Source organism: Cygnus olor, chromosome 16 (genome assembly GCF_009769625.2).
Source record: "Cygnus olor isolate bCygOlo1 chromosome 16, bCygOlo1.pri.v2, whole genome shotgun sequence".
Lineage (NCBI taxonomy): Eukaryota > Metazoa > Chordata > Aves > Anseriformes > Anatidae > Cygnus > Cygnus olor.
The window spans coordinates 3,440,194-3,456,275 of record NC_049184.1 but is presented as its reverse complement, the minus strand read 5'-3'; the positions used below and the strand labels follow the sequence as shown (position 1 = coordinate 3,456,275).

Below are 16,082 nucleotides of genomic sequence, written 5' to 3'. Positions count from 1 at the left end.
TGTCCGCGCCCCCGGGCGGGCAGAAACCAAACGGCACCCACTGGGGGGCGGGGGGGGGTTAATTAATTAATTAGCAGGGGTATAAACTCGTTAGAAGCAAAGACGGCAGGCCCGGATCGAGGGAGGCCGTGCTGAAGGCAAGTGGCGCTTTGTATTTCCCGGGCGTTTTCTCCGCGGCGGGTTGCTTGAAATGCTTAAGGGCGGAGGGCTTTAGCCGCTCAGAGGCAGTTTCTTCTCTAGGCTGACCTCCTTAAAGCAAATTCAGGCGCTTTCTGTCTCGGTTTTTAAAGCGGTTGGTGCAGAGGGTGACTTCTGACCGCCTCCGTCCCCTCAGCGGGTGGCACGGTCACGCAGTGACCTGCGCCCTGCCGGGGGCTCAGCGCTGCCCTGGCCCCACAAAGTGCCCTTCGCCCCCAGCCCAGCACCTCCAGCGCATGGGGAGGCTTACTGAGGCCCCTCCACTCAAGAAAATGCTGCTAAGAGCAGCGCCACGCAGGCTGAAGCTGCTAAAAAGCAGCTCTGGGGGTGCTTCCCCCAACCCCATCCCGGTGAGGAGGACGTAGGGCCAGGGTGAGCCGCTCCCCCATGGCTGACACAGTTATGGACCCTATAAATGGGCTGTGGTGCGGTGGTGTCACACTACGAGGTGAGGACAGGCCGGGTGCCCACCTGCCCCGACCCACCACAGCCCCTCAGTGGGACCAGGGGATGGGTTTGGCAGTGGGAGCAGTGACACAGCCCCACGGCTCTCCTGCAGCTCTCTAGCAAACACGAACGCTTTATTCTAACAGTGGCACCGGTGGGACGACACACCATGCTGTCTACCAAGAGGCGGAGCGCCAGCATCCTGACCGTAAAGGAAATCCTGGAAAATGGGTTTGTGGCGGCGGCCCCTGGGTGTACCCACTCTTCTCCCGTCTGCAGTTACTACGCGGACTCCGGCACTGCCTCGAGACCAAGCACCTGGGAGCTTCTGGTGGACTTGGAGAGCGTGACAAAAGGCAGCTCTCTGTGTGTCCTGAAGCAGCCGGAGGTGCTGGGCAGCTGCGTGAAGGCCGAGCTGCAGAGCCTGACCCAGGGCAGCTCAGACATCAGCCTTGTCTGCTTCTGCAAGACTCCCTACGGACACGCTGCCTCCGACCTCTCTGGGCTGCCCAGCCAAGCTGGCTGCCTGATGGATGTGGCATCACACAACACTTCCACACCATGCAAGAAAGAAAAGCACCCCAAGCCACTGGAGAGTCTGCTTTCCAAGAGCACTGAGCACCTGAGCGACTTCCCAACCCCTGGGAAGCCTCCAGGACCCCGATGGGAGATCTCAGAAATAAAAGCCCCCCTGGATGCCAGCCTGTCCCTTGACACAAGCACCGAGGAGCTGAGGTTACTGGGCTGCTCCAAGCCAGACACGCCATCCCTGGAGACCTCTGTCATCATTCCTCTGACCTGGCCCGGCACCTTCAAGAGGCACCCTGCTCTGCCCCATGGGGCTGCCACCCACGAGGCCCAGCTGAGCGATCTCGAGCCTGTCTCTGCGTTTGCGCACCAAGCCCTGTGCTGCTGCTGCTGCCAAGGCTCCAGACCCGAGACGCTGCCATGAGCTGCCCCACTGGCGGCTCCGGTGAGTTCTGCGGGGTGTGGGCAGCTCGTGCTGGACAACGGGAGCCACATGGCTGGGGCTGGCTTGCTGGTGAGGCACCGAGGTGAAGCTCGACATCCCCCAGATGGAGCCAGATTTTAGGGGAAAGGGCTCGGGGCGCTACCAGGTGGCAGCACCCTGCGAGCTGCTGTTGCCGGTACTCAGCCTGACTCCCCGTTCCTCCCCTACGGTTGTCTTTTGTATTAACGCAATAAAGATTTAAGTTTCCTCCTCCGCGTGGTCTCTGGCTCTCTGTGCCCGGCGAGCTCCGCCTGCCCGCCGAGCCTCGCACCGAGCGCACCCAAACCCCCTCCAACCCTCGCCCCCAGCCCGCGGGGCTTATCCCGGGGCAGGGCGAGGGCCCTGGGCCCGGCTCCATCGCTTCCTCCTTCCCCCAGCGGGCCGCGGCCCGGCCGCTTCCCTCCCCGCCCCAAGGCCGGGCCCGGCGGCCGAGGAGGGGCGCGGCGCCCACAAAATGGCCGGGCCCGGGGCCGAGCCCGCCCCCCCGCCCACGCCGTTACCTGGCTGCCGGCCCCGGGGGCGGCCGGACGAGGACGGGAGCAGCGGCCGGGGCCCGGCCCCGCAGCCCGGCCCGAGGCCGGCCGCTGCCCGCGGGGAGCTCGGGCGAGGGAGGCGGCGGCGGGGCTGGGGATCCCTCTTCTGGCACACGGGGAGAAGCACAGCCCGGCGAGCCCGGAGCTGCGGTGCCCGCGCTCCGTCGCTTCCACGTCCCCGGGGAAGAAGCGCACCCGTCGCCCCCCTTCCAAAGCTGTTCTTGCCCCCCCCTTACACGTCCACTTCTTTTTTTTTTTTTTTTTCCCTTCTCCAGTTGCTGCTTACCGGAGACATGGAGAATTTCTTGTCAAAACCAGCTTTCCGGGGCATTTAGAGGTTGCTGAAGAAAACGATACACAGTCTCTTCTTCTTCCCTCTTCTTTCAGGGATAAATTAAAGGCGAAGTGATAAAACACCCCACGAGAGAATACAGGGAAAAGGGGAAAGTAACTTGCACCCAACTTCTCTAAGTGCAGCGATAATTTCATTAATATGTTAAGTCTGTGGCGAGCTGGGTGCCTAACTCGCCCTTGGCCCAACTTCACTTCTTGAAAGCCTTCACCTGTTTAAACTCCTTCAAAATTCTGTCAATCAGCAAGGAGTGTGTGTCATATTTTCATGAGCAAAGCAAGCACTTCTGTTTTCAGAATAACAGTTTAAACACCTCCAGAGGGCCAAAGGGACTGTTCTGAAAGAGAGAAGGCAGCTAGCTATTGCCTCTGCACATACTTCACGCTAGACGTTTTGGCCCCAAAAGAAAAACCTTCATTCACTGAAAAATTCTGTTCTTCTACTTCACTGTTACAACAGCACAACAGACAAACAGTAAACAGGGAGTTGCTTGTCTTCTCTGGCTGCTCAGATGACTTTTTTCTAAAAAAAACGTGTTACAACATCAGGAAGAGGTGACAAAACAACTCTGAAAAGGGACACAGAGAGAGAAAGTATTTACAGTTCGAAGTCTAAACACCAAAGAACAGTACAAACCAGATCTATAATTAGCATGGAGATCACACAGTTGTTTGGTTCAACTGCAGTCTGTGCCGGTTGACTGGTTGGTATTGATACTGTAGGGGAAAGATAAAGCTTATTATGTAAACCTGTAGCTGGAATGTACACAGTGCTGCTGTGTGTGAAAAGCACAACCATGTCACTAAAGAAAAATAAATGAAAGAGGAAGAAATGAAAAATTTCAAACATGCTGTTTTGACAAAGGAATGTCTGCAAAGTATGCAGAGATACAACCACTTCTGTCAATATTACACTGGCACATCTCAACTCATTAATGACTGAGTAGATGCTTTGGGGAACCTGCTCTAGGAATGTCTGTACCACTTTGGCATCCAAAACATGAAAGAATGTAAAATGTAAGTGTGGGTTTTAAGGGGAAAAAAAGATGTACATATCTTCTGGGAAAAAAAAAAAAAAGCAGCTTTGACATTAAAAAACATGGCAGAGCAATATAAGGCACAGACTCACAAAAGTTGCATGGAAAGCCTGAGTGGAGGAAAAATTCAAGTTTCACAGTTTGGGTTCAGATTAAATACAATTTTTTTTGGATGCCAAAGGGCAATCTCGCAGTGTTGATAGAAAAAAAACTTTAGCAACGAAGACATTTGATGTTAATAATATTGACAAGTCTGTTCCTTTCACCACTCATACCCTTGGCTCTATTTTTGCCGTGCACTGAGCTTCAACATGGCGTGGTCAATGAATTTCACTTGAGTTTCCATTTTTATGCAATACTGGCTCACTGTCTCTGGGAATAATTTTAAGTAAAAAAATTCCTGAGTTTTCTGCACAGTATCACACTTTTGTGATAGTGAGCCGTCAAATCTTAAAGCCTTTTTAATTCAAAGACTGTCCCTCCTTTTCATGATGTTTTTCCAATCTTGTATGAGGCAGTGATGTGCAGCAATGTCATCAGTGCTGAATTTCAAGTCCTCCCCTCCCTGGCAAGAAGTATTTTCCTCCTACAGTAACAAACCCACCTCCTCTTGGCTGACTTTGGCAGAAAGCCAAAAGGTGACTGCCACGGGGTGACAGAGCAGCATCTTTTCAGCATCTCCTGAATTTATGGCTGTATTTTCTTCTCCAGTTCACAAGTCAAACCAACAAACTTTCCCCACAGTGCAACTAATGGCTACATGTACGCCAAAAGAACCCACAGTAAGCCCTGCTACAAAAAAAAATAAAAGAAGGACCAAAACTATGTTCTTAGCACAAGATTTTTTTAGATATATATATATATATTACAAAATTACAGTTTAAATAAAGAAGTAGAAAAATAAGGAATTACTTGGAAAGTGCTTGTAAAATACAAACACCTCCTCAAAAGGCATTAGTTGTCCAAACTACCACACAGAACTGATCCAAACATTCAGTGAACTACCGAGACAGTCCAATCAATGCGCTGAACACAGAGGTTGAAGAAAGGTGATAAGCACGTTTGTACTAGATCTATCTCAATCTGAGGAAAGCCAGGTCTCAGTTCCCATTCTGGAATCCAGCTTCACTTGTGTCAGTATCATGTTCCTTAGGGAAGGGAAAAGCAGAAACAAAACCAGAAGAATTTTAACTATAGAAGTTGTATATAATAATTTGTATACAATAAGTGTAACTATAAAAATTCAGATTTTCACCTTAAATAGACTATTTGAGAAGCTGGGAGTACTCAGCAGAAACATCTGATCTGCCAAACAGAAGCATCAAACTGACTGCCTGACACAATGCTCCCTGGGAGCAACAATGCTGCTTTCACATCCACATTGGAGCATTAGCAAGCACTGCAAACATTGGTGAGGCCGCATTGCTTTATCATACTGCACAATTAAAACGAACTGTATTTAGCTGAAATTACCCAAACTACACTTGCATGTATTAATCCCCCAATTAAAATAAATGGGAGACTTAATAAATTGAGCATTACGCATTCTATACAGATTACCAGACATAAGCGTTCTGGATCAAACTTCACTGGCTTACTTCATCGTACATCAAATGCCTCAACACACTGCTGTATCGCCTGAGCGTAACAAGCACAGGTGCTACGAAGATGCATCAGCTTCAGTGCTGGCTGATGCTACTAATAATTCACTTGTAATTCTGTTATTAAAAATACCTGATTCAGTTTCTTAAACTCAACCACTTGGAAGAAGATGTGCTCCAGAATATTTTTGGCATCTTGCTTCTCCTTTGGGAGTTTACTTGTTACTCCTAGGATATCGCCACATTTTCGTATATAAAACTCCAGGTCATCATCAGTACCTAAAAAAGCATCCCAAGGAAGGGGGCAGTTGAACATCACACATACCCATGCTGCCTGGGCAAAAATATACTAAATACCAATCTCCATTCATCTTTTGTATCCTGGGGAGTCTTACAAGTAAGTTCAGAGGACTAGCCGTGATGGATTTCTGCAGCTAGTACTTTCTCTTCTTGTTTCAATTTAAGGTGTGTTAAGCATAATCTTAACAGGTACTTACCGATAGTACGAGATATTGCACTGCTAACTTCAAAAAGCATTCCCCAAAATAACTGAAAAGGAAGCCAGCAACTCTCTAACAGCAGGCCTTCCAAGTCATATGTCTACTTAAACGAGGAAAACAACAGACAGAAAGGAAAATGAAACTGCAGTGCTGCTAACCGATGTTTTCAAGACCAGTAAGCCATGTATCAACTTCCAAGGCTCAGAGCAATCTTGGCCCAGAATTACAACTGTGGATTTCCATGAAACACCTATTTCCCTCCAAAAACTTTTATATAAAAGTGTGTGTAAACAATCAGTTTGCTCCGCTTACATTTGTTTGTAATCTCTGCAAGACGAGCTTTCTCAGATGAAAAGGTTTCATCCAAGTCAAACAGCTCCAGAGGGGGAGGAGGCAACTCTCTGAAAGCAGGTGGAAAAACCTTGAAGAGAATCAGCATAATTTATTGCCAATTATTTTTCTTATACTTCACAAATCTCTAAGATACCAGTTTTAGACTGGACTTGAAGAAACCTATTATAAAGTCAAAAGCACCTCCAAAGCCCGGAGTACAAAGGTACAACCTTTTAAAAATTCCACTTGTATTTCATAAAAATAACTGAATATTCCAAAAGAATTTAGTCATGAGTATGCCAGAGTTATCACCTAGCATCACAACTAGACATACTGCATTTGCATGGTTTGTTTTTAATTTTGTCCCAGGAGATACGGGTGACTCAGTTTAGTATTCAGATAGTCAAGGCACTAAGCAGGCCATAACAACTCACACTGAAACGTATCTACATTAATTCTGGTAAGGGTATTTTCTTTATTATGCAGTCACCACTTATGCCACAAGTGTAACTGTGCAATTAACAGGGCTTACAGGCGCTTAAAAGAGTACTTTATTTCTAAATGAACACATTTTAAAAAAGCAGCACATGAGACACTACTTTCAGTTGCATCCCTGCAGCTGTCAGCATCACAGTAACATTTCCTCAGTGGCCAAGCCAAAAAAGGATGGAGCCATGATGGCAAAAGGCAGATACCTGCATTTTGAGAAAAGTTCGACACTGCAGTAGCTCCTGTTGCTGCCAGCACAAATCTCTGCTGGTAAAAGGTTGGCCAGCCTTTGCTGTAAAAAAGCTATTTCACTTTCTGCTTCCTGAACAGATGCAGAAGATCGAAGAATAGCAGGACAGACTGGCACCTCCCCTGGCAGCAGTCAGTGTATTGCTTACAATACATTGCTTTCTGAAATGCCACCTTCTGTTTTCACAGTAAAAGGTAAAAGTCAAACCCCAGTGGCTCACAGGACTGGGAGCAGCTAGTTGGCTGAAGGGATTAGATATGCAAGGCATTCTGAGCTCTCTAGGAAAGTTCAGCTATGGTACCAGATGCTACATTTGAATTCTTAGCAACAGAACTTGAAAAGCATAAATAAGAACTCCTTAAAAGATTTTGCAATGTATTCATCTCCGAAGTCATTAATTATTACTACAGCATTTCTCTCCCTCTCTTTTTTAAAAGAAATACGGAAATGAGAGTTTTTATATGAAACAAAGACTCTCCATATCCTTTATCAGCATGGAGATTTTACTTACAGCTGGCTGGAGGACGGGTAGTGGAGTCTCAAATTGAGGCTGAATAAGTTGGAGAGGTTCATGCTTCACATTCAGCTGTTCATAAGCTCTGCAGCACAGAAGACGACAGCATGACAGGAGAAATAACACACCATCCGTTTCCATTTGCATGCATTAAAGGCTATAGAAGTTAATTTTTACAAAATACCAGGGTCAACATTTTGCACAAAGTAATAGCATGAAACTGGGACGTACAATTTTTGAAGGACCCCGGAGAACTACATATCGGTAATAACTGACTTCTAAAGCAAACAAGTTAGTTAAAATTACGACTGAGAAGACAATAATGATAGCTGGACATATCAGATGAGGAAAAAGAAGGAAGCCACACCTCTCAATTCTTCAAACAACTTTTAAAGAGATGAATGTGCACGAGGAAAAAGTAATCCAGTTCAAAAAAAGCTGATTGGGGATTTCAAAGAAGTTTTACAGAAAGTCCCTAACCAAAAGCCATTAAAAAATTATTTGTTATGGGATCAGAAGAAACATCTCACGACGAATTCACATCTACTGAAAATACAAGAAATATGGAGCAGGAAGAAAGTGCCTGCAAGAGTGGAGTTTCATGAAATCTGTGTTAAGCCTGCTATTATTCAACGTGCTCATACGTGACCTAGATAACGTGAGTTATAAGGGACAAAGCTGCTAGTGCTACAAATCTGATAAAACTCAGCAACAGATAAATCTCAAGCCGGAATTATTGGGAAATGCAAAGGTGAATGAAATTCAGCTTCAGTCAATGCCAAGTAATACGTAAGTGGAAAAACTACTAGCTCTCAGTTATCACTTCAGAAAGTACCCAACGTCGCTGCAGACAGTTCTACTAAAAATATCAGTTCACTGAGTCAGCAATAGTAAGAAAAAGGAAAAAAAGAACATCAGAAACTACAGCTAAGAGAAGAAGCAAACCAATGTCATGCTCAAACCTCTGGTATATCCATATTCAGAATGCTGCCTACAGCTCAGTCTCTTCTGCTCCTAAGCAGACACAGTACACACAAGCAGAAAATGCAGAATACAGAAGGCAAAAATAATTAAATAAAAAATTCACAGCTGCTGACTTGATAACTGCAGGGAGGGCAGTTGTATCCAGCTGATAAAGGGATGTATCAAACAGCTTTGTGAAGTCTCTTGGGTTCTCATCTCCTTCTTGCAGACAGACTCGCAGTTGTTCAGACAGCGCAGCTGTATCTGGGAGCATGGTATAGTCTGAAATCTGAACATACGCACAGACACACACCATTGTGCTTTAAAAAGAGCAATCCATTTACATAGCCTCTTTCTAGTTGATACCTCACCTAAAATCTCATCCATAAGTAATTATTTCACTCTTTACCAGGTATGACCCTTTGCAGTGCAGATTACTAGATCAGGAAGCTGTGCAAATTCTGCTGTATTAGCTGTAGAGCCACTTGCCACATGAATGGAGCGTCTGAATTTCTGTTAATTCTTGTTAAAGTAAAAAAAGCTTACTAGTCAACTGTGCAAGACTTGTTCTTTTTATGCATAAAGAGTATACATTTTTTCCTATTTCCAAATAAAAATAACATTTACATATGCCAGTAAAAAAAAAAACCTAACCTAAACTAAATTTGATATAAACTCAAGTGCATACTTACTAGCCTGGAACAGCAAATAGTCTCAGAAACACAGGCAAATTGGGAAGAGCCTTTCACAATTGAAACTGTACGCACAAGCACCAATCTAAGTCTAACACATACATTTTTTCAATTTATATTTTATGCCCAGTCCATCTGTCTACTCAACCTCTTACCTTGAATAAGGGGTGTGTAACAACAACAGTATTCACCTAGCTGTTAGCCATTTTGCTCTAAATACATGTTTTGGCAAAACAGGTGCTGCTGGATCACACTATTATTTACTTCCATGTGACGGATCTCTCTTACCTCAGGGTCCTCCATATCCATCTGGTTTAAATGGATATCTGATGTTGTGAGCCATTGGAAAAGCACGTCCTGGGGAAGGGTAAAACTTTAATTTCAGGAAGGTCTGAGTAATCTACTATAATACTTAAACACTCGTAATTTAATTTAATAAATTAAATAGAGTGAAAAAGAAAAAATGGGTAGTAAGTCAAATAATATCTAGGGATAAAATACAAACTTTATATGTATTTACTTAGGGAAGCAATGAGTCGTGACAACGAGCACACTTTGTGAGATGTATGCTTTCAGGAGAACACCCTTCTTACACATAATGGTATACAGTGCACTTTGGAAAGTGCATTGTGATCACCACGTATCAGAGCTATACATGCAAAGGTTTATTAATCATAACGCAATAATCAAGCACTAAAGAAACTATGAAAAAGTAATAAATAAATAAATAAAAAGATCTACTGACCATTTTAATAACAATAAAGTGGTGAACAGAAATAGGAAAAGTTTTTCAGAGTCCTACAACGTAAGCTGTGTCTTTAGAAAGTCCTCCTGCTACTTGTGCTCTGACCAAGTCCCCAGGATGTTAGCACAGGGTCAGAATCTCCGCACTGAATCAATTTCATAGCTGTCTTGCTCTACACTTTAAGAGGAACCCGGTAAGCTTGGATTTCTTTAGAACTGCTGTGAAAACTTTTTTTTTTTTTTTTTAAACTTACCATGATCTTACCATTTTCTTCTTTATCTAAATATTGGTCACTGAACATGTGGCAAGATCCCAACGCTGCCATCTTTCCACCTTGACTCTATCAATAAAGAATATAATATAGCAAAAAAATCCTTCCAAATCATAGTTTTCGAGGCAATTGTTAATGGCATCCAATTACAAAGCAATTTAAAGAAATAAGAAATTTTGGAATAAGTAGTGCCAAAGGCAGTTTCAAACGTGGCACGCTCACAAGAGCACAGCATTATTAAAAGAGCATATGCTCTTAAGGCTCATAAAATTACAAAAAATACTGATCTGCATTTCATAAGATTAGAAAGACAACTGGCTGGCAATCAACAAAATCCCAGTATCATCAACAGTAGCTGCACATAGGTTATTTTTGCAGAAAAAAATATTTTTTTTCCATGAAGCAAAAAAGAACTAAGTAAATGAATACAAACCTGAAGGACAATGACACGTGCATGTCAATACAGCACATATGCGCACCAGTTAACGAGAGAAGAGTTTGGTAATTTCATTATTTCTAATATGAAAATGCAAAATATTCTGGTTGTTATATTTTCATTTAGCTAAATCAAACATGCATGAAAATGCATTCATGAAACATCTTTGGAATTCTTCTCTAACCAGATTATCCCTTAATCCTTCCACAAGGACACACATAAAAAATAGTAAGTTTTCAACAGAACAAAAAAGCCTGTATGCTCCCCGCACCAACCGTGAAACTCGCAGCATAATATAACCATAAAGACCGCTGTAATGAGTTTGAAGATACCTCAAACAGAGCTCCAGCCTGTCTAACAATTTCTGATGTTTCTTACTCCATGTTTTGCAAACAAAGTTTTAACTTGAATTCTACACACTTTATCCACAACAGCATAAGTAGACAGCATCCTCTGCTCTTACTTTCCACTCCTTCTCTTTCTGTTGCTGTTCTTTACCGTATCTCTTCTGTGCTCCAAGAGATTTTGTTTTCCTTCTGACAAGTTGCTCTGCTTTGCCTGAAAGAGAACCTCTGTCTCTGGCTTCATCTTCTACCTTTTTGTCTCCAACTTCCACAAACTAGACAAGGAAAAATGATGCCATCTATTTGATGTTCACATCATAGTATTTTATTACAGGAAGAACTACCTGCATGATGTGTAATGGTTTCCATTTCAGTGATCAACCCACGCAAAAGACCTCTTGGAGGTACAAACAAGTTATGTGGATTTGACTTCCAGACTAACGTAGTTGTTACAATTCTCAGAAGAAAACACTTTCTTCTAACACTTCTAAAGTTTTTTTTTTCGTAACACTTCTAAAGTTATGGCTTTACATAACCTAGATGACTTACATTACAAAGACAGCTTTTTTACAGTAATGCAAATCATTTCAAGATTATCATGGGTGCAAGGTTAGGCATGAGCCTACAGGCCCATTCGATCTATGCACAAATATTGTGTGTGGAGAGGGATTTTATTTCATCTTCTGACAGCTGCAGATAAAATGCAAACGGTGAGTGTACTTGTAAATTCACTTCACGCTGCCGCATGGTCTTTGATTTACAGGGTGCATTTCAGCAACAACACGGAAGAATGAATAGAGGCATCCTCAGAAAAAAAAAAATCACCTTCCTGCCTAAGATATCAAAAAACACAGTAGTGTTAGCAACTCATCTGCACAGTAAAATGTGTGCTAACGTAATTGTATCCAGGAGCAATATTAATTTGTTGTACCCATCAACTACTACTTAGTTTTCAAATTTTATTTATTTTTAATAAGCTAACAAAGGACAGATCCTCTTCGTTAACTTAGTATTAATTAAACTAATAATCTCATCAAACAGTCACTGAAACTATGAAGAAAACAAAACAATGAAACATTACAGAAGAACTAAAAATACCACTCTGGCATCCAAATAAATAAATAGTCTTCCCTAGTGCTCCCAGAAAAAAAAATCACAATTTTTGTGGGGAGCGGGGGCAGAATGCATGGTTTGTTTCATGAAGAATCATACCTCATGCTGATAGAAAGCAAGAATAGGCCTGTTGAGCGGGAAGCAGACAGATCCTGTTGACAAAACAGCCACCGCTGGCTTCATCACATTCAGTGTGGCACCAAACGGATACACAAAAGTGAGAGCTCTGCAAAGAAATACAAAACATCCTGAAGTACCTGCACGTATCAGGTAGGCTGGACATATTTGTAAGACTCAGTTTATCTGCCTAAACTGAGCAGTTTAATTGTACACTGGTGGTGGAATGTCAAAAGCCATGCTTTGAAAAATTCAGATCATTAAAATGACATTTTAGTCTCTTTCTACAGGCATTCCCAGGTTGACAACTCGTCTCACGTAACAAAGATTGCTTTTGATTTCTGTTTGCCTACTCCTGTATCTGAGAGAAGTGCAGGGCTATTTAACTCATAGACAAATATATATTCTGAAACAAAACTATATTAAATGTTTTTACACTTACATTTTTCCTTGTAAACAACCATGCAGTTACTTATTAGTCTATAAACCAGCAGCAAGAAAGAATACAAACATATGAAGTTATTTACAGAAAAACTGTATTCTTCTCAATGCCTCCTCACTTCTCTGCAGAATAGAGCAGTACAGACAGAAAGTTAAAAATTATAACAAACGTCTATCTTACCCTGGAGTAAAACTCTCTAAAAATTGTAGGGTTCCTCTTGTCCACAGCCAGACCACCCACTATCTAGAGCTTATTCACATTTATGCTGTTTAATAAAACTCAAATCTACAGATGAGGGAAAAAAAAAAAGGATCTAGTCAGGAGAGTAATAATTCACCTCAAAATCTATCACTCCTGCTCCTTAAGTGGCTATCAAGAGTTACTAAACAGTCTCCTTTCCAGATATAACCTTGAGAAGCAAGAAGCTGACATAAACACATTAGAAAACTTCAACACAAGTGAAATAAACTCCTGCTAGATTACGAGTCTGCTAATTGAGTTAGGCTAAATCTTTTCACACCAGCTACCTGAAAGGAAAACACTTACTGCAAGTCGTGTCCGCTTCCATCTTCATCTGTTGTCTCAAGTGCTGTTTTTCTTGCAGCTTCACTGATTCCCCTAAAACATATTGAAAAGCAAAACCTAGTGAACAAACGATGGATTAACACAGTTCACTGTAAAGGTCCATATAGCCAAAATATTTACCTATTCAAAACTCCATCAGAGATAAGAGCTTCTTTTGGGTGGTGGTACTTGTAATATACATTTCGTACAACAGCATCTTGAATTAAAAGAAATAAATAAAAAATAGTAAATTTACATCTTCACTGATCAATATGCCAGACACAGCAATGTATAGTTCTTGGCTTCCCCGGATGTTTGCTTCTAACACCAAAACACTGGCATGCAGCTCTCAAAAGAATTCAGACCAGCATTCAGATCAGCCTTCACTACCACTTCCTTCTGCACTTAAGGGGTTAGAACAGGAATACATTTGCAAGTTCAATAAAAATATGAAAAATAAACATCTCCATGTCTTCCACATTTCTACAGATTAAAAAAAAAGATCAAATTAAAAGAATACGTATCAAGTTTGTCAAGTTCAAATTATTTTTTAATCTATCTATTTTTATCTACCTTTCAAAAGCACGAAGCTCATAGTGTTGATTCAAACAAACAAACAAAAAACAGAGCCTAAGGGACCAAATACCACCAAAGAGCCTAAAAATATTTCATGTACACTGAGACACACAGCTGATTGATATACTTTGGCTGTGCAAAACCTAAGAAATGGCATTTTACTGGTCTGCTAAAGGAAAGAGCCACTGTTGATTTAGGGTGAGCATGGAGTGATTCAACTCATTAAAATGTGTGGAAACAAATTTCTAAAGTGAAAGGCCTTTTAACCAATAAATGTCATTAGTAGTAATTTTATTTTAGTAAATACCATCAAAGTTGTCAAATATAGCAAAGGCACAGAGATGGCTGAGTTGCTACCAAGCCACTTGTTGCTGTCAAGTTTCCACATCAATGGAAAGCTCTTGGTGTGTTTCACTATTAGGCTTCCATGCACATACAGATTTCAGGAGACAGTATCTCAAAAAGATACAAAAACATACTTTGTGAGAGGGATCTGCAAGGCTCATACCTACAAAGACTGAACCTGCCCTTTTGATTTTGCTGAAAACGTAAGAATAAAAGGTATCAGTAAGCCCCATTACCATTATTGAAAACAATTCCATATTCTTCTAACAAAAAGTTAATATTTGTGCCAGATCGGGACTCTCCGCCTTCTCTTAGCATCACCAGGATGGCTCCACCATCCTCCAGGAATTTCTTCAGAACCAAAAACTAAAAGACAACAAACATCCACAAAAACATACATGAAAGAAGCTAAAAGCAAGACTGCAAGAAGTTGTACTGAGATGAAGGTAGGTAAATGATTCTGACTATTTGCAATGAACTTGAATGATCCTATGAGAAAAGCATTCAAATCTTAATTTGTGTAAATTCGTATAAAGTAGTAATATTGTAAAGTCTTCTTTGCTGTTCTTTTCTATTTCACATTAAGCCAACCTTAAATACAACAAACTTGCAAACAATCACTGACTTCTTACCTCAGCAGCACTGAACTTTTCTCTTGGACCAGCCGTTATCCACAGTTTCACCCCAAACAGTTTCTCAGATGTGATCTCATCTTTTAAGCTACGAATAGATCAGTAAGAAAACACGTTATTTGGGGATACGGTCCTGAACCACAACTTTTTCTTTTTTTTTTTTTTTAAAGAACCAGCAAACAAACATAAAGCAAATTACTTCAGTCGCCTCACATCCTTTTATCTTGGTTTAAAACTGATAACTCGAGCGACAATAATCCTTAGAAATCTGAACCTATCAAATCGCAAAGAACCTCTAAAGCTATACTTCTTTTTTTGCTCCAGAACTGGTACAAACTGCCGCAACTGCTGCTAAAATTTGTACCAAGTAGATCTCCTCCTTCTTCCTTTTCCCTCTGGACTTACTCCGTCGTGGACAGACAGGCGATAACCCCGTGCACAATGGCCGATTTCTTTTTATCCCAACCTCTAAAACGTGCGTTTGCAACGCCTCCCGCGCAAGCTAAGGCCTCCCTTCCACGGCTGGGCCACCCGAGGGCTCCACACAAAGGCAGCCGGGCGCCGGGTGCGGCCGCAAAGCTCCTGCCACAGCCTGCCGCCAGCGCAATAAGCGGGCACCGGGCTACGAGGCGCCCTCGGGAGGAGACCCGCGGCCGGAGGAAACCCTCGGTGGCCTCGCGGCCCCCCCTCAGGGCTGCCCCGCCGCCCTCACCTCAGGATCCTCCAGTTCCCCCGCAGCCTTTTGCGCCAGGCCTTGTAGCTGCCGGTGAGAGTGAAAGCCTCCCCCTTGGACGCGTTGAAGACGATGGCGTTCCGCGGGCCCTTCTCCATACGGCGACCCGGGGTTAAGCTGCGGGAAGGCCGGGAGCGGCGGCCGGGAGCAGCGGCCGAGCGGAGCCACCCTCCGCGCCCCGCCGGCCGGGGCACGGGGCAGGAGCCGGAGCCGCAGCGGGGCCGCCCCAGGCCCGGCAGTTCCCCGCCGCCCAGCAACGCGCACGCGCCGCCCCCCCCCCCCGCGCTGGGGGTCGTTGCGGTGGTTTGCTCCGTTCCTCGGGAAACCAGGGGGCGGGGCCGTACCACTGCGGCGGGCCGGGGGGAGCCGCGCTCCGCCCCGCCGCCCGCTGAGGGGATCTCCGGCGCCGGGCAAGCCGGGACGCGGAGGCAGCCCCGTCAGGGAGGCTTGCGCACCCCTGAGGGGCTCCCCCCGGGCCCAAATAAGGGCTTATAATTAAAAATTAACCACTCCACAGCACCCCGCCACCTGCCTCCCTCCTCTGCTCACACGCCAGCATTTGTTTACACACAGACCCAAGAGAGGGAAACACATCAGTGTATGCACTTTAATATAAACCATGTCATTTTTCTAATGACTCCAGCATGTACAAGGTAGAGGCTGGTAATTAAAAAAAAAGTTCCAAGACAAGCTTCCCAACAGTGTGAGCATTACCCAAATTTTAGAAATGCCCTTGTTTATCCCTGCGTTGTACATAAGTTACAATTTCTTGTCCCCCTTCCTCGTCCCCACAGGAGGGCAAAGACTTGGACAGAAAAAAAAAAGAAAAAGACTAAGTGACATT

At 43.7% G+C, this 16,082-nt stretch overlaps 2 protein-coding genes across 3 annotated transcripts; one reads left to right on the top strand and one right to left on the bottom strand.

Annotated features, from left to right (window-relative positions):
• Positions 1–40: 40 nt before the first annotated feature.
• LOC121079028 lies at positions 41–1,864 on the top strand. Its single transcript, XM_040575867.1, has 2 exons — positions 41–137; positions 792–1,864. The coding sequence occupies exon 2, from the start codon at positions 815–817 to the stop codon at positions 1,595–1,597; it is 783 nt and encodes a 260-aa protein (XP_040431801.1). The 5' UTR covers positions 41–137; positions 792–814; the 3' UTR covers positions 1,598–1,864.
• Positions 1,865–4,411: 2,547 nt separating this feature from the next.
• On the bottom strand, positions 4,412–15,513 carry IFT52 (intraflagellar transport 52). Of its 2 annotated transcripts, XM_040575913.1 has the most exons (14): positions 15,218–15,513; positions 14,506–14,593; positions 14,110–14,239; positions 13,094–13,169; positions 12,935–13,006; positions 11,929–12,055; positions 10,836–10,991; positions 9,919–10,005; positions 9,209–9,277; positions 8,363–8,517; positions 7,263–7,350; positions 5,992–6,100; positions 5,313–5,458; positions 4,412–4,726 (listed from the first exon to the last, which is right to left on the bottom strand). In XM_040575913.1, exons 1-14 carry the CDS (start codon positions 15,334–15,336, stop codon positions 4,679–4,681), a joined length of 1,470 nt encoding a protein of 489 aa, XP_040431847.1. In that variant the 5' UTR covers positions 15,337–15,513; the 3' UTR covers positions 4,412–4,678. The 2 variants fall into 2 exon arrangements, with proteins under 2 accessions (XP_040431847.1, XP_040431846.1); XM_040575912.1 differs by lacking the exon at positions 10,836–10,991 and having other exon boundaries at positions 15,218–15,510.
• Between the last annotated feature and the right edge of the window lie 569 nt (positions 15,514–16,082).

Coding starts and splice junctions, on each gene's coding strand:
- LOC121079028 (XM_040575867.1), top strand. CDS start 815: ATGCTGTCTACCAAGAGGCGGAGCGCCAGCATCCTGACCGTAAAGGAA.
- IFT52 (XM_040575913.1), bottom strand. CDS start 15,336: ATGGAGAAGGGCCCGCGGAACGCCATCGTCTTCAACGCGTCCAAGGGG. Junction 10,992..11,928: donor TTGCTTTCTATCAGCATGAG/GTATGATTCTTC, acceptor TTCCTTGTCTAG/TTTGTGGAAGTTGGAGACAA. Junction 9,278..9,918: donor AAGAAAATGGTAAGATCATG/GTAAGTTTAAAA, acceptor ACCCTTCCCCAG/GACGTGCTTTTCCAATGGCT.